Source organism: Phycodurus eques, chromosome 13, assembly GCF_024500275.1.
Source record: "Phycodurus eques isolate BA_2022a chromosome 13, UOR_Pequ_1.1, whole genome shotgun sequence".
Classification (NCBI taxonomy): Eukaryota; Metazoa; Chordata; class Actinopteri; order Syngnathiformes; family Syngnathidae; genus Phycodurus; species Phycodurus eques.
The window spans coordinates 20576900-20595668 of NC_084537.1; the positions used below are offsets into that span (position 1 = coordinate 20576900).

At 38.7% G+C, this 18769-nt stretch overlaps 1 protein-coding gene across 2 annotated transcripts in view; it reads right to left on the minus strand.

Annotated features, from left to right (window-relative positions):
- Positions 1-18769, minus strand: part of b4galt2 (UDP-Gal:betaGlcNAc beta 1,4- galactosyltransferase, polypeptide 2) — an 83556-nt gene that overhangs the window by 30229 nt on the left and 34558 nt on the right. For both annotated transcript variants that reach the window (XM_061694966.1, XM_061694965.1), the window contains 2 exons: positions 3852-3970; positions 852-968 (listed from right to left, as the gene is read on the minus strand). In XM_061694966.1, the coding sequence (XP_061550950.1) occupies positions 852-968; positions 3852-3970 (236 nt within the window). The remainder of the gene's footprint in view (positions 1-851; positions 969-3851; positions 3971-18769) is intronic.

Here is an 18769-nt window from a genome sequence, read left to right on the forward strand (position 1 = left end):
AACAATTGTGCAACATGGCAAGGGCAATGCAACGATTTGCACAAGACATTGACGACGATATGATTCGAGCTGTCGAGTTTAGCAATCGTGTTGACGGGGTTATGTCCTTGTACAGGGGAATTTTGAAGCAAAAGAAAAAACAAAGACAACAACTACCCATCACCATGTTTTTCTCCAGCAGAAGAGTCTCCGAGTGAACCTAAAGCCTCTAGGAGTCAAGTAAGAGCCTCTCCTCCGCCACCAACACAAGCCTCTTCGCCTCTCTCAGAAGGCAATGTTGATGAATGTTAATTACTGTATAATAAATATTAATTACAGTATAAGGTTTTAGAATTCAATATTTAAGTAAATATGTGTACTGTTGTCATCTTTGTCTCAAATATGTAAAGTATATATACTGTTTACATATTTTAAACATATTTTCTGGTACCCAGATACACATACACGAAAGAATTCCTAGGGCAAATCCTACTTTGCGTTTTTTCACCTTTCGCGTGGGGTTCTGGTCTCCATTAACCGCGAACAACGAGGGATCACTGTATTTGAAAACACTTGGGTACAAGTGTAATTGACGCAAGAAGGCCAAGGCATTTTGAGGTCATATCAGTTTCAGCTTTTTTCCAGTACTCACAATCACAATTGTTTAAACTTTCAGGTGTAACAAAAAAAAAAAAAAAAGTACCATAGATTTTACCAGATAGGAAAATATCAGCGTGTTGTCAGGGCAGGTGGAATAAAAAGGTTTGTTCCACAGGGGGAGTGATGAAGAGGAACGGGGAGTGGAAATAGCCTCACTGTGTAACAAAGAAGTCAGGGGAGAGGTCAGCCTTTAGGGATGTTGTGGTCCCTACCTGATTGATGATGTAGATGCCGTAGTCGATCCTCTGCCGTCTCAGGATGGGGTGGAGGTAGTGAAGCCAGTACTTTAGGTGGTTTTCCCGGTGACGAAACGGGATGATGATGGCCACCTTAAACACGGGACAAAAACAATAAGGCATAACTTCCGTTGTGTGGCGTGAACTTGTCGCTTTTGTCTTTTGCTGTTTTTTTCATGTAATTGCAGCATTTTGATCTTGCAGCATTTTTATTTTGCAGTTCTTTTATGTGCTTGTGTGTTTTTCATCATGCATCATTTCTGCTATGCAGCATATGGCCGTTTGCAGCGCATTTGCCCCTGTCGGCCACTGTACATTAGACATCATAGACACATAGTACCTTAAAAGTGTACTCAATTTCCCCGGAATGTGAAAGAGTTAACTACTGAGCCCATTTGAACTCTGTTGCTAACCAAAACAACAGCACCTACTGAGGCATGTAAACAGTCTCTCAGGTGAATCAAAGGGGACATATTATGGCAAACCCATTTTTTTCTAGTGTTTAGGATGTAATATTGTCTCAATGGTGCCTCAGTAGAAAAAATAAGAATTAAAATCCTTATGCCGAGAGACCTGAAATCAGGTCATTCGAATTTCTTGAGCTTATCAACGTCAACTAGCGAAGATCTTCGCCTACTTCTCCACACCCGAGCCAGCGCTGTCAACAAAAACGTGTGCACTCACAAGTGGGTCTTCTATGCGGAGGCAACCAATCAGAGGAAAGGTGGCGGCAGTCTTAGCCAAATATGGACAAAGCGGATACAAAACTGGGTCAAACAGAAGTACCTATCAGAGGGGCCTTTTCTGGACACTTGTATGACAAAACCAAGTTGTTGTTTTTTTTAAATGAAATTGACACTTTTATACTTTTGTATGAGTCCATGTTAGAGAGTCATTCTATGGAAGTCTGAATAGCCAAAATACGAAAAAAAAAAAATACAAAATACAGTGAAAACAAGCTCCTTGCGAAAGATGATCTTACATGTCTTGGAGAAGGTGTCTTTACCGACAATCCAGTGGTTGGTCCACAATGATGTGTGCATCGATGTTTAAAGTAAGTTGCGGGAGATACGTGACTTCAGATGAGACTCTCTGGACAACCATCTTAGGTTGTCATTAACAACAGTCCTTTAATTTCGCAATTATCTTGATTTAAAATACTGTACACTGGTCAATCAAAACTCAATTTTAATAGACACAACAGCTTCAGTAAAATGGTGTAGCCCATGTACAAAATAAAGTATTTTATTTGTTTTGTGTATTTTGGGTTACTTAAAGTTAAGTGAACAAATTTCAGGGTAAAAGATGTACAACCCCAATTCCAATGAAGTTGGGACATTGTGTTAAACATGAATAAAAACAGAATACAATGATTTGCAAATCATGTTCAACCTATATTTTATTGAATACACTACAAAGACAATATATTTAATGTTCAAACTGCTAAACTTTATTAAATTTATTTAAATTTTATGGCTGCAACATGTTCCAAAAAAGCTGTGACAGGTGGCAAAAAAGACTGAGAAAGTTGAGGAATGCTCATCAAACACCTGTTTGGAACATCCCACAGGTGAACAGGCTAATTGGGAACAGGTGGGTGCCATGATTGGGTACAAAAGGAGCTTCTCTGAATTGCTCAGTCATTCACAAGAAAGATGGGGCGAGGTTCACCTCTTTGTGAACAAGTGCGTGCGAAAATAGTCAAACAGTTTAAGGACAATGTTCCTCCACGTACAATTGCAAGGAATTTAGGGATTTCATCATCTACGGTCCATAATATCATCAAAAGGTTCAGAGAATCTGGAGAAATCACTGCACGTAAGCGGCAAGGCCGAAAACCAACATTGAATGCCGTGACCTTCGATCCCTCAGGCGGCACTGCATCAAAAACCGACATCAATGTGTAAAGGATATCACCACATGGGCTCAGGAACACTTCAGAAAACCAATGTCAGTAATTACAATTCGGTGCTAAATCTGTAAGTGCAACTTGAAACTCTACTATGCAAAGCAAAAGCCATTCATCAACAACACCCAGAAACGCCGCCGGCTTCTCTGGGCCCGAGCTCATCTATGATGGGCTGATGCAAAGTGGGAAAGTGTTCTGTGGTCCAACGAGTCCACATTTCAAATTGCTTTTGGAAATTGTGGACGTCGTGTCCTCCGGGCCAAAGAGGAAAAGAACCATCCGGACTGTTAGGGACGCAAAGTTCAAAAGCCTGCATCTGTGATGGTATGGGGCTTGTTATTGCCAATGGCATGGGTAACTTACACATCTGTGAAGGCACCATTAATGCTGAAAGGTACATACAGGTTTTGGAGAAACATATGCTGCCATCCAAGCAACATCTTTTTCTTGGACGCCACTGCTTATTTCAGCAAGTCAATGCCAAACTACATTCTGCACGTGTTACAACAGCGTGGCTTCGTAGTAAAACAGTGCGGGTACTAGACTGGCCTGCCTGCAGTCCAGACCTGTCTCCCATTGAAAATGTGTGGCGTATTACGAAGCGTAAAATACGACAATGGAGACCCCGGACTGTTGAACAGCTGAAGCTGTACATCAAGCAAGAATGGGAAAGAATTCCACCTACAAAGCTTCATCAATGAGTGTCCAGAGTTCCCAAACGTTTATTGAAGGTTGTTAACAGAAAAGGTGATATAACACAGTGGTAAACATGACCCTGACCCAGCTTTTTTGGAACATGTTGCAGCCATACAATTAAATAAAAGTTACTAAAAACAATAACGTTTATCAGTTTGAACATTAAATATCTTCTCTTTGTAGTGTATTCAATTAAATATAGCTTGAACCTGATTTGCAAATCATTGTATTCTGTTTTTATTTATGTTCAACACAGCGTCCCAACTTCATTGGAATTGGGGTTGTGTATTCACGGGATCTTTATTGCTGCCAAATCTGAAACTTGACCTTAATATTATGTAAGGAAAAGCCAGAGTTTTAAAAACACACACCTTCCATCGAGGCCGACAGTCGGGTGGCGTGTAGCGGCCTCCCTCCGTCACGTTGGGGTTCTCTCGCTGCACGCGCTCCATCGTCATCTGGGAGCTGAACTCGATCAACAGGCGGCCCACTGCGGACGGAGAGAGAGAGGAAAGAAGGGAGCGAGGCTAAATAATGGGAACAACAAATAGGGCGGCGGATAAACGAGCGAGATTTTAAATCTTCAAAGTAACACTCGTTGCCTATCAAAGCATCGACGCACGAATAATGGCTGCCTTTAGAAGACACATTCCTAGAAAATCCTCTTTGAAGTCAGCGTGAGTAGAGTTACTTCATTACGGGATGATGAAGCAACACCATATGTTACTTTACATATTTTAATCTAGTGCTGAGCGTTCAGATCGAAATTATTCATTGTAGAGCACAGCCTGGAGTTAGATAATACATCACAGCCTATCAGCGCAAATCCCAAATATGCCCTCGAGCTGGTATGAGCGCCAGAGGGAATCAGAGCGAGCCGATTGGTTGCTGAGTGAAGGCTTCGAGGCGATGCAATGTGCATCAAAGCACATGATGTCGGCGCTAATGAGAATTGGTCTTTGCTTAAGTTTGAATCCAACAATAATAATTATTGTTTTTTTTTCTTCTAATGGGCAATGTCATTCGTTTAATGGTGTTTAATCTCTCTGCAGTTATACAATTATTTTTTTAATTATCAAAATATGATTAAATAATATTGTAACCTGTTGTTGCTAAAATAATGTGAACTAATATTAATAGGAATTTATATTGTACAGTATTATTAAATACTACCTAATTGTAAAATGTAAAATGTAAAAATGTAATGTAAAATAATTATATCATTACTTCACTCTTATTTTAATTTTACTGTAAATTATTGTTGTTTAAATATTGTAATACATATTGTATTACATCATATTGTTTATCTTAGTTGCCCCGCAGGGATAAATAAGTTTAATGAATCTGATTACAATATTATTATTGTTCAAGTATTTAATACATACGATTCATAAGTTATGCTTTGAAAATAGTAAAATATATGGGAATACTGTATGTGATAAATGAATGATCATTATTTTAAAGGTTGATATTGTAAGTTATTGTGAAATATTTTAGAACAATCGAAAGATATGTGGATTTTACGACATATGTTTTAAATATTGACTAAAGACATAACATCTTTATTAAAAGAATTATGCAATAAAAAAGAGAGAAAATAGAGATTAAATAATGAACAGAAATTGGCAAATGACAAAAATCCTTGTTGCCTGATGATACCAATTGCTTTTTTTTAATGTGTATCACAGCACAATTACTTTATTATTGTACACTAGTGTATTATTAAGCTTTCACTTATTGGCCTAAGTCAACTAACGATAAAAAAATAATAATAACAATGAAGCGGCAAATACACAATGGTGGCAGTGAAAATCAAAACAACAGTCGTGCATCTGCAAAAATGAAACGAAGCATCTCATGAAGTATTCAAGAGTCAGGAAAATTGAAAGACAATAAGATAAAGCCAGTAACATGAAGATTTTCCTTTTTCTTGTGTCCTGCATTGATGGATTTGTGTATTAAAACTGTGACACACTTATGCGCGCCAGTTAATAATCCACTTAACATTGACGAGTTTGCTTTGAGAGGCCTCGTCCAATCAACACGCCGGAACGACCTGAAGAGTGATCGACTCTAACCGGGTTACGCGCTCTCAATGTAAAGAGTCCCTCCTGCCCTCTTCACTCACCACCTTCTTCCTGTCATTAGTGAGCGTGATATCCCTGAAAATCTTTAAAAGCAAAACACCCAGACATGCACTACTGGTGGCAATTATCAAGCCGTCCATTATTACTATACGTTGTGACAAGAACCCTATTGATTTTAGATGATAATAACTCAAAAGTGGCCAAGACAAAAAGGTCAAAGGAAGTAAGGAAGCAAACAAGACTGGGTAAGCTCAACTCTTCTTTACTTAATTCTTTAAGTAGACACATTTTATCCAAAGGGAGAATGAGGGCCGCAAGAATATGGAGTTCTGCAGTTAAGTGGAGATTGTGGAGTATATTACTGCAGCGTCTGCCGCAAAGGCACAGCAACAAGGGTAAGCTAATGTCTCCTGTATTTGTTTCGCAAAGAAAGACATTTTATTCAAGGAGAGTAAAGAGTGCAGGAAAAAAGGGAACACTGCAGCCAAGTGGAGACTGTGGAGGAGAATACCAAAGCATGCAGCGCCTAAGGCAGAGCAGCAGGCTAAGGGAGCTGACCTCTCCTGTCTCTAAGGAGAGAGATTTTTAGAAAAGAAAACGAGCCCTGCAGCTAAACAGAGACCGTGGAGTATAATACAGTACACATGGCAGAGAATCAGGGCAATGAAGCTAACGTCTTGTGTCTCTAAGGAGACAGATTTCAGGAGAGACGAGACTGGGAGGAACAAGAAAAGGGAGCACGGCAGCTAAGTGGAGACTGTGGAGTATAGCGCTGCAGCATCCAGAGCTAATAGGATAAGCTAACGTCTCCTGTATTTACTTCTTTAAGGAGACAAATTACTTTGAGTGGAGACTGAGCGCAGGAAGAAAACAGAGCTGCAGCTAAGTGGAGTGGGCCAGATCTGGCCCGCGAAAGCAAATTATGTGCATCAACTTCATGTTTCTTGCTAAAATACCCAAATTGCAAATTTTTCTCACCTTTCACAACATTGAGATTTGCAAGCATTTTTTTTTTTTTTTTTTTTTATTATTACCCGTTCCCCTTTTAAAATAAAATGACAACGAGAGATGACCAGTTTTCATCAGCTTTTGATTTTAAAACTAGTTATCCATCAATTTGTGATAATATGAGGCGAGTACACATTAAAAGTGCAGTATATATGGTTTCACAGTCATAACAGCCCTCGGCGAGAAACCCTAACGAAAATGTGGCCCGTGGCAGAAATGACTCTGACTTCGCTAGACTATTCCCTTCAAAATCCCCGAGAAGGCCCGGCAGCGTTTGGCTCGTCACTTTGAATAGACAGCAGGCGCAGAGACTCCGGGCTGCCTCCGCAGCTGATTAACGAGCAGCTTGTCGTGCCATCTCCGCAGTCAGATGGCGTGCAAGCAAGACGAGGACGCGGCGAGGACACGGTGTCGTGCCTCTCCAGGGAGGATCAACGCGCTTTGGTTCAAGTGAAAATCTCACACATGCGCTACTGGACTGCACTGAAAATTGCACGGCGAATATTAAGAGTGACACTTTATTGACATGAGGACATAATATTATGTAAGGACATCTACCATTGCAACAGTCAGATAGCGTTCAAAATCAGGAGGGTTCATCCATTTTTTAAGTTATGATCAAAATAAGAAAATGTACGAATCAAAGTATTATATTCTAAGGAAAAGTATTATTATATGATATAGACTATTAAGTATTAATTTGGTCTATGTAAAGTGTTTTGGGGAAGAATGAAGGCGCAATATTATGAGGAAAAAAAGTTCATACCATTTTGAGGAAAATGTAGAAATGTCAGTATTAATTTGATAATAATAAAGTTGTTTACTGGTGACAATAAAGTCATATTTTGCAGGAATAATGTTATAATAATACAAGAATTGAGTCTTTTTTCAAACCATAACTATATGGTAATGTTACCAGAATAATGTTGTAGCGTATCTAACACAAAAAACAAAAGTACTTTCACAACGATCAAGTATTAAAATATCACATAATTAAAATATTACATAATTTTCCAAGATTATAACATACAATATAATTGATGCATTTTGTAATATGTTTATTATTTTAAAAGAAATAAAAAAAGACACACCTATATTATGTATTAATGCAGTAGTATTTATTAATTCAAATAAGTCTTTTAAAATGCAAAAAAAAATTATTTCAAGTATTAGTTGGCTTGAGTTAAACAATTAGTACTGAGATAAAATTAAATGAAAATGTACTTATTTGGTAATATGTTTATCAGTAAAAATTTATAAAAATATATTTTTAATTTAAAATAAAAAGCATTACAACAGAATCTACTCTCTAACTAAAATATTACATTTCAAGTATAAACAATTCATACTTACTTAAGCTAAAATTAAACTTTTAAATACATTTTATTTTTATTACTATTTAAAACCATATATGAACATACCTGTTACAAGCACAATTTCATATAAAATTAGTTATGTATCAATTTACATAAAAAAAGGACAATTTATTATAAGTAGTATGTTTATCGCTAAAAATATAATACAATAAAATAAATTTAAAAGTAAAATAAAGAGCAACAAAATGAAATAAAAACATCGTGTGAAGTAAAACACTATAAAGTATTATACTGGCAAAATACATACTGAATGTAATCAAAATAAAAGACGACTTTCAAAGCTGTAATCCAACACAAATACAATAGATCAATCATTTAATGATTAGGCTCAGTCAGAATTGAGCATCATTATCTTGTTGCAGATATTATTTATTTAATATGCAGTACCATAGTTCCTTTGATTTCAGCTTTTTACAGTCTCGCCTCTTCGATTGTTCCTACACGGCTCTCACGGCCTTCTATCCTCTCCAAATCATTCGTGGATGTATATGTGTGTGTATTTGCGAATGTGTACGTGTGTGCGTGTACGCTTTTACTAAATGTGAGGATTATCGGCATCCAAGAATCTTCTGTGCGTGTTCGCTCAGTCACGACACTCTAAAATGTGTGTTTTTGTGTGTGTGTACGCGTGTGTGCAAGAGCTGCAATAAGAGATAAAGGGTTAAGCGTGGTAGTGCTTTCACTGCCCACAAAACAGCAAAGGACAAAGAGGGCGACATCCAATAACCACTGATAAGAGCGTTAACTCCTTGTGCGTTGTGTAGCGTACAAATTATCAGATTTATCTGAATGCGGGAAGCTGCAATGGCCGTGATTGTTTTATTTCAATTCCATTACAGGCATGAAAGCTGTAGCCAAATACTTTTGGATCTAATCGTACTTCGTAAGTCTTGTTGTTGTTGTCTCCGTTTGCATTTTGGCGTCTTATTATTGCTTGGGCCATATTGTACTGAGCAGCCAGGACAGAGACGCATGTACGGCTTTTTTACGTCGAAGTTCTAGTTCCATTCTCTGTGGTGATCATCCCACTTGTGGAGTGACGTCACAAACAGAAGAACAGGGAAAAAAAGAAAATTTGGAAATTATATGGAACGCCCAGTACGCAGCCATTAGCCTTGCAATGTGTTCATTTTTAGTCATCAAAGCAGCCTTAAAAAGCAAAAAGTAATACTTTGGTTCATTTTGTCGGTGCTTGGTTTAACAAACAAAAGAGTCTAAAAAGCTCCTAATGGCGTGAATCCATGTGAACAATATGTTCACTGCGACGGCGGAGGACATCGAACGGATGGAGAAAGTGTGTAAGGATGGCAAGAAGAAGTGGGGGTGGGCGCGAAGGACGTGAAGGAACGAGGGATGGAGTGAGGAAGATCTGGTACTTTGAGATACACAAGCTCATGAAGAGGCACGACCAACGCAACCACGGCAGCTGTACCCCATGGCAACGCTCCCAAGAAGAAAAAGAAGTTGATGGTAATTGTTTCAATTTGCTTTGTTGCCACACATCAAATAAGGCGGATAATGTGCGCCTCCAAAACAACAGCTGTTGTGTGGATGACCAGAAACCAAAATTGACAAAATAAGAAAGGAATTGAGGACAATCAAGACCCTTCATTCATCACAGAATATCACAACATTCCACAGAATAAGGATTACTTCCCCCCAGAAACAAGAGGAAGAATAATATGTACAGTGAAGCATTGTACTGATGTTTTTTTTGGGGGGGGGGGTTTGTTTTTTTTACACACACATAGCATCTTCTGAGTCATAGGGCTCTATTTTCGTGACAGCTGTAAATCTATGGAATAAGATTTGTTCCAAAAAGAATCACACAAAACGTTTTAAATCGCGAGGAAAAAAACAAGACTATCAAACAAAATGTCTTGAATTGCCAACCAAAAAAAAAAAAAAAAAAAAGACATTGAGAGATATAATCTAACTCAAGCACAAAAAAAAATTATGACTTGTCATGAAAATATTTTTTGCTTCCGATGACAATATTCGCGTTTGCGCTGCCTGACTTTTTGCTCACGTTCCAATTTGTGCACTCCTGCTGCCTGACTTTTTGCGTTTTCTTCTCAGCACAAACCTTTCGGGTGGGTGGGCTTTATGAAGAATGCGTCCTCATTGGCTAATTCATTTTGAGTGACAGCTAATGCCCCCGGATGTAATTTTGTTTGTGTCACACTGAGCAGAATTGGCGACAAGAATGCAAGATTAAATTTTCGATCACCTTAAGGAAGCGTAAGTATCTATCATATATGTTGTCAATGCTATACTAGGAAGTAGTGACGTTGTAACATTACGCTAGTAATGTGTTAGAACCGCAGAGCCACAGTTTTTCAACAATTTACCAGCTAATAACCGTTAGCTATTTTACTAATGTTAGCTACTATACGGACTCATCTGTACTGTATACTACATATGGCCCTTGGCCACATTTCTTTATCATCTTATGATGACCTGAGAATTACACTACTGAATCAAATTAAACACTTATAGCCAGTACGGCTTAAAGACGGAATTAGCATAAAAGGGAAGCACAAATCCTAAATTCATGCGAGAGCTTGATTATATACAATATCTACCTTTAAGGTTAGCCAGTCTTTCTTACTAGGTGTTGACAAAAAGAAAGTAATTACAGATAAAGACAGTTTTCCATTCTATAATATTTGGGTTTATTTCAATATTATACATTTTCTTTTATTTGGGTTTGGGAATGGCAGTGGCTGTGTAACGGGGCACTGGCCATGAACCGAACCCTGCACCATTCTTCACAAAAGGCAGCAGTATGTACCACTACACTACCAATGCAAACATTTGGGTACAATGTGTTGCTATAGATACATTTCTGATCATGTACTCAGTGCTGTGCCAACACTGTCTTTTTTTCGTTGTACAATAAGAAAAGCAAATGTTCTAGTTTAAAGAAAACCTTGTGTTCTGCTTAAAAAACAAACATGATTATGTGCAATCAATTCTGGATTATCATCAGTTTATTATTAGTGTGGAATGAAACGATTCCAAGTCATCAAGCCACAGCGGGCACAGCAAAGCCTCATCCCGGCTGGTGTGCGTGCTTGTGTGTGTGTGTCTGTGTGTGTGTTCTGACTGCCCCTGTCCAATTGGCACTGTAATGTGATGGCTGGTGCACACACGCATGCATGCACACACGCACACACACATGCACAGACACACAATACAATGTCCCCAACTATACTGCTCATAGCCAGTAAGGGAACAAGCAGCAGCCAACAAAATGTTCTGTAGCCTAGCAAGCTAGTGCTAGCACTAACGGTTGTACGTAACTATGCCAGCGTTCTGTGTAATCATGCGCTAAAGTTTCGGTGTGAGTGAAGTAATTTGATTACAATAAATTAATTTAATTACAGTAAGTTAGCACCCAGTATTTCGGTCATGTTGTAATGTTGGTTTGACCTGACTGATTAGAATGCATGACCTGACTTTTGAAGATACTCAGTATATAGTACACAAGTATATGCAGTAAAGGAAGTCATTTAAAAAGACACAGTGTGTTATCTTTTGTTCGGTTATCGTTTTTTTAAACTCGTTGATCGGTGACCGGCCCCACAAATTCTGATTGTGTAAAGCCTAAATATAATATAACTTTCTGTCTTTTCCCCCCTCAGTCTTTCAAAAAATGTTTGATCTTATTGTCGCTTGAGCCATTTTGTACTGAGCAGCCAGGACAAAGATGTGGGTACCGCTTACCTACATCGCCATAACTATCACTGGTTCTGTGTCGGCACCCCAAAGATAGTACAACACACGTACGGAGAACATTTGAAAGCATTTTAACACCAACAATTTGGATGTTTCCAATATGAATATTTCATGTTGAATTGTGGAGGTGCATCTATCAAGTCAACATTCAAAACTCCACTGTGGGAGGTAGTGCAAAAATGCACGCAAGAGGTTGTTAAGTGCACAAAACAGAAAGGATTTCATCACTTTCAAATAAAAACAAAAACAGCCGACCCCTGCAGGTTGCTGGTGTGAAAAAGAGCGAAAGCACTCTTTTCCGAGAGCTTTCCACACATCAAGCACGTAGGCCTCGCTCTACCGCGGCTGACATCGGAACTCTCGGGGGGAGGCTGTCCGAGGGGATTATTTTTTTTTTCATTTTATTTATTTCCCCCCAGCGTAGTACACATCAAGGAGCACGGTCAATGTCGCCTGTCTTCATCTCGCTTTGCTTTAATCTCACTTTCCTCCTTTATTCCTGCTTTTTTTCCACCCATGCAGGTGTCGTCTGTCCTGTCACTATCAAAGGAGGCTGGGATACGTCCACTTGAGGAAAAACTCACCAACACATCCATCCAGCAAGCCAGACCATTGGGTACACCTAAACAATGTAATGAGATTAAAGCTAAATACTTTGTGCTACCATACCAACAGTGAGCACTAAGAGAAAAAGATGTGCAGCAATTAGTCAGATGCATCGTTTACTTAAGACCAATAAACATCTCCATCCAATAAACGCCGTCCGCAAATAGATGCCTTGCTTTACCACATATAAATCGTCACTGTTCCACTATTAGTCACTTGTGGAATCCACTTAAGACAACTAAACGCTCCCCTCAAGACGAAACTCATTGATTCATTTCCACATACATATCCAGAATGGCTATCCGACGAGTATTAATGCTCAGACTTCAAAACTAACTCTAATCCAAGCTGGCATGAAGCTTAGGTTACATGTTCCATTAATGATTTATTCAAGAACCCTATTGATTTTTAATGACATCTGAACAAAGATGCTTTATAATAGCTATGGTCAAAAATGAAATGAATTAACCAACCGGGTTTTGAGAGTTTTGCCAACCAGGATAAGGGGAATGAAAAGGGAGGATGAAAATTTCCTCACATATGAAGTGATATATTCAGCAAGTAACGTTCTTGAAAGGGCCTCCCAGTGAGGAAGTAATTAGCGGTGCATAAAGGACGCAGCGAGCGCTAAGTGACCTTCCTGGTGGGGTATAAAGCACAGAGGCTAATGGGTTCCAATATGAGACGGCGAGGCTCGCTTCCATCCGCGTGGCAACGGTGAATCGCATCATTTGGGTGCGGAGTCATGTACAGGAAAGAAAGTTTAGAAATAAATACACACTATATGGACAAAGGTATTGGGATGCCATCTCCATTCTAGTTGATCTCTCTTTAGGGGGATAGGGACCGAGCCCTAACACAAAGAGCAAAAACCTGAGAGTAATAGAGAATTCCCCAAAACTGTTTATACAGTGGCACTTCCGTGACCACGCTCGTAACGCAGTACACTTGTATCTCAAATCATCTTTTTAACCTGCAAATTAATGTAAGTGCCATTAATCTGTTCAAATTAAAGCGGCAATAATGGGGGACTGGTTTAAAAAAAAAAAAAAAAGCAAATAGGCAGGGGATGTATGTCGATTGCACTATTTTAGACTCGGCTTCACAAGTAGCTTTGCCACGAGTCATCAAGAAATGTGGGTGGGCAGCAGCTCATTTTCATTAAAATAGGCTGATTTCAGCAAGGTTAGAAAAAAAGTGCTGTAATTCTTGCTGTAATTGTTTGTTGAAAATCAAATACATTTAATTCATTAAAAAAACCGTATCTCCTTGAAATTAAATTAAATGGACGTTTAAAGAGCTGCAAGCATTGAAACTAACACCCCCATTTGAGTCCGCCGCAGCTGTCGCGCATTAAAAATTCTAAAACGTCTGTCAACAAAAGGTAAACAAAGGCAGGACACACAATCAGGGGAATGCAAACAGTCCTTGAGAGCTTTCATAACAAGTTTCCATTAATTCAATTACACAACCACACACACACAAATTGCCTGTATTGCAAATGAGCTTTTCCCCACATAAACCACAACAATTCATATTGAACAAATAAGAGTATAATGTGTGTGATGTATGAAAAACAAACAAACAAACAGACAAAAAAACTGCTCTTCATACGAGATCATGCACAGATAATCACAACATGATGCGATCTCTGCTGGAAATAAAGTGGCTCCTCCATAATGAGGATGACTAAAGTCTTTGGGGAAATAATTAATGTGGATTAATTATAATACTGCTGATGATGACAGTGGACAAAGAGTAATTGCACCTAGTCTGGTGTGGGTGATCATATTTTTACACTGTTGCTGTGTAGCAACAAGGAAATATATTATTAATATGTCATATATTACTTTTTGTAGCCTTTAACAACCACTATGTTTACATAATGTTTTATTGGGAATAAACTAAAATAATTTCAACAAAACACACTTTACACGAGGGGTATTTGATCATTAATATAGGGCCATAATATGGTTTATCATTTTAGTAGCTGCGCACCCTTGCAGAAAACTGAATTTGAACGAGTTTCTATGAGAAAGTGTGGAATGTCAGCAGAAAGGACTCGGGGGACACATACCCCACTGCACACCACTGCCCAGCAGAAAAGCCTAATGAAGTTACGACACATTTTCTTACATACACACTCTTATCCAACACCAGTGGCAAAACAACACACAACACACTTTGGAGTGCTCCAACTTACGAGTTTTTCAAGTTACGAGCCGTCGCTTGGTTGATTTATTATTTACTTATTTACTTACATTTTGGAGAAAATTTAAGACTTTTAAGTGCGCCTTATGGTCGTGAAAATACGGTATATTGAAATGTTAACAAAGATGGTATTAGCTTAATATGGGATCCAAAAAAAATGCCTTTTTTGTGGTTAAGAACACGTCGGTTTATGTGTAACTTTGCCATTTTAGGCAAAATTTAAGCAACAAAGAGGACAATTCTCAACACTTTTAATAATTTGGCAAATTTCTGGCAAATTTGATGTAAGACCATTCAAATGGCTTGGAACACCCAAGATCTCTTAAGGACATGCTGGTAGTGCTTGAAATATATATTAATAACCAAAGATGCAATGAATTGATAATAATTGAGATGCAAACACTTAATAGTTCTCTCTGACCCAACGGTACCACATGCAGCGAAACGGAGTTCAAGTGGGTCGTTGCAATGAGGGCAGACTGCCTTGCAAATAGCTAACAAGCTAATTAGCATGCAAAGCTGGGGCGGCAAATGTTATCACTCCACACTTCCCCACTTTTTATTGCGTTTATGCCATCAGAGTCCAGTGGTGAACACAATCTGGAAGTTAGCTGAAGGTTTCTCAACCCACGCACACACGAATACACCCTCACACCCACACATACACACAAAAGTTCCACTGGGAGCTGATTAAACTGATGTAACAAACAGCACTTTTGCCTCCCCGCTGGGTTGAAAGCTCCCGACAAGTCGAGTCTATCTGACTCGAACGACACCGCGGCCATTTATTTCTACTCCACCGCCGCTCTAAAGGTCTCAGAAGGGGGGTGGGGGGGGGGGGGGTATGGACGGTTTGAAAGGTTGAAAAATAGATCACGAGGCAAAATTTAGATCAGCGAGGAGAAGAAAAGGGAGGCAACCGGAGAGAGGAGATCATCAGTATTGATCCCAAAGTCATCTGCTGCTACTGTCTTAGAGTATGCTGTGTTCCAGGAAACTAGGAAATCAGAAATGTCTGACATCTGAAGAGAAACTGGACTTTTAGGGCGTTTTCACACATTATTGTGCACGGGCAGTTGTCATGAATAACTGGCGAGAGGAGACATTGCATTAATTATATTAATTACACGGGGTTACCAAAAAATATCTTCGTAAGTTGTCCGTGTTTTTACCAGTTTATTAATGAAACGTGACAAATTTTGCTTACTGTAAATTGATAGTAGTAGTAGTAAACATTGATAAAGGTGAGTACCTGTAAATTTAATGTTATGTCTTCATTATTCAAAATTCAGGGCATGAACCTCCATTAATATGAACCTCTAAAGTGAAAATACCTGCACACGTAAACAAAAATGTGGCCATCGTTCAAAAAGTTGACCTGATTGAGCAAAGCCAATATTATATTTGAATTCAGCACATCAAAATTCTCCTGAAGCAGCTATAAAATCTTAGGCAAGAAATCTGTTGTTATAGATACAGTGGTGCGTTGAAGATACGAGCGACCGGATTTCCGGAGTTTTCGAGAGACGGCCAGACGTTTTTTTTTGCTTCGACTTGCAAACAAAAACGCAAAGATAAAAGCGCTGTGGTGGCAGCGAACTGAACTCACTTCACAACAAGCAGCACTTTGGCAGATAGTCAACAATTCTTCAAAAAAAGCTTCAAGCTGTTTATTGCCACTCCCAATTGAAGTTTCCTGTCAAACATATCTTTGCATTGGATAAATCCATTTAGCTTATGCTAACACATAATGGGAATCACCATAAAAGAGCTAACGAATAGCATTGGTGTTGCGGTGTTGTAACCTTTGAAGTAACGGATATTTGAACAGATGGGTAATATAATAACAGGCATATATTATTTATCCCATGACTAATATTACTGCTGTACTGAGGGGCTAAGAGCATCTCCATGTGCAATATATCTGTATGTCTGTATTATCTAACCCTCGGAGTAGCACAATGTCCATTGAATTGACGCAACAAAATGTGTCAAAAACTGTTTCATTCTTTACATTTAATGTCTGATTTAATGTATGGTTCTATAAAGTCGAATATTATAGACACTGGAACAGATTAATGGGATTTCAATTCATTTCAAAGGGGAAAGCTGAATTGCGATACGAGTGTTTTAAGTTACGAGCGTGGCCACGGAAAGAATTAAACTCGTATCTTAAGGCACCGCTTTATGTGCACGTGCACGACCGACGAGCATGTGGTCTGTATATTTGGTCATTCAGCTTTGATTCTCAGAAAAAACTAAGTCTACTGAATAAAACATGTCACGTGGCAGCACGGAAACAGGAAAATCTAAATGTGATGCATCGCATTTGCTGACAAGGCTAATATTTAAATGCCAGAAATACATCACTATGTCTACGTACTGTAAACACCTCATAGTGACAACTTTGTGGTTTGTCATGAAGGCTCTGGGAGAACAGCTTGTCTTGAAAGGAGGCAGCTGACATGTATAAAAAAATAAATAAAATAAAAAGACAGTCTTAAAAATAGCACATATGGACGTTTTTGCGGGACCGGTGGGAAGACAGGAGAGGGGTGAATGCTACTTCAGCATCTCGCAAAAAATATGAAGTGAGATGTTTGCATGAAAGTGACATCACTGATTTACTGCTGATCCACACAAACAGAGAACAAAAGCTAACGAAAGCCGAGCTGGAGATCTGTGAGACCTGGTAAACATGCATGGTAGAGCTGATGGATGGATGGACAGATGGATGACAGCAGGTAGACAGATGATGATGCAAAGATGGATGATAGTTTGATTGATCGATAAGAACACAAGGTTGGTTGAATGGATGGATGGATGGATGGATGGATGGAGTCCCACTTATAAGCCACTGCAATTAAGTGCATGCGAACAGAAGCAGCATTAGCTCACCGCGGGACAATAATGATAACTGACTGTGAGTCTCTCGTGTTCATATTGTTCTTTTTTGTTCTACACAGCAGCAACATAAAACAACCTGGCTGCCTCCATTCGTCTTCTACCTCTAGTGCTCACATTTAATTACGATATCAAACGTAGTGGGGAGGATCGTTTGTGCAGGCTACCATCGCAAAAATCTGGGCTTGTGATTATTTAAAATAAACACGCTGGCTGTGATTAATGGGTAGCTTTGCGCCTTGAGGATTTTAAATTGAACAACTAACACACAAACACACGCACACACACACACACACACACATTATAATAGATTAAATATGCTCCACTGATTTCATGTTGTTTCCCCTCTACACAAATTGTCTATAAGCAGGGATAAGACTGTACATAAAAGTTAAAAGCCATAAAAGTTTAAAACGGTGCAATTTTTGTTGCATTTTCGAGCGTGATGAATAAGTTAAAGGAGAAACAAAAGAGTGGTAGCGCGGGAACAACACGCAGATGGTCACGTCTCGGTCCAAAGCGCTGGGAGGCAGACCCTGCATCCACGCCCAGCGAGTCCATTCCAAAACAGATGGTTTTCAACCCTAAAAATGAACTAGCATCAAAACAACGAGGTCGAGAACTTGCTGCTGTGTCATGCAATGTACACAGAGGTGATTTATTTTACATCTTAACCCATTAAAAAAATATAAATATATATTTTTTCTAATTCACCTTGGGTGTGCTTACTGCTGTTATAATGTGTGGTGTCTTCTGAATGACTGACACAGAAAATCACACATAACCATGTTGTCTCTTGCAGTGCCAAGACTGATGCATGGTGCCAGAAGGCATCCAAAGTACTGGAAAATATAACAAAAAAAGAAAATGAAAAAGTAGTAGTAGTTGGGGTGGAAATATTAGTATTGCCGTAATTTTGTATAATGCCCATTTTCCCCCCCCCCCAAAAATTGTCAAAAGTCAATAGTACGCATTATACATGGGTATAGAGGCAAATGGAAAAAAACGTTCACATTTTATAAATGTATACTGCCATCTAGTGGTTATGAAAAAGCTGTACACTTTCATTCCAAAATGCGTATGACTGCATATATGTACAGTTGTGCTCATAAGTTTACACACCCGAGCAGAATTTGTGAAATGTTTTTTTTTTTTTTTTCAATTTGACTGATGACTGAACAACAACAATCATTAATTTCTTTATGGTTATGTTTTGTTTAATGATAATGGTTTTCTGAACTGCTTGACCGTTTAATTTTAATCCCATTGAAATAAAAATTTTCTTTAAAGAGTTGAACCCATTTTACAAATTCTGCCTGGGTAATCAAACATATGAGGACAACTGTGTGTTTTCTA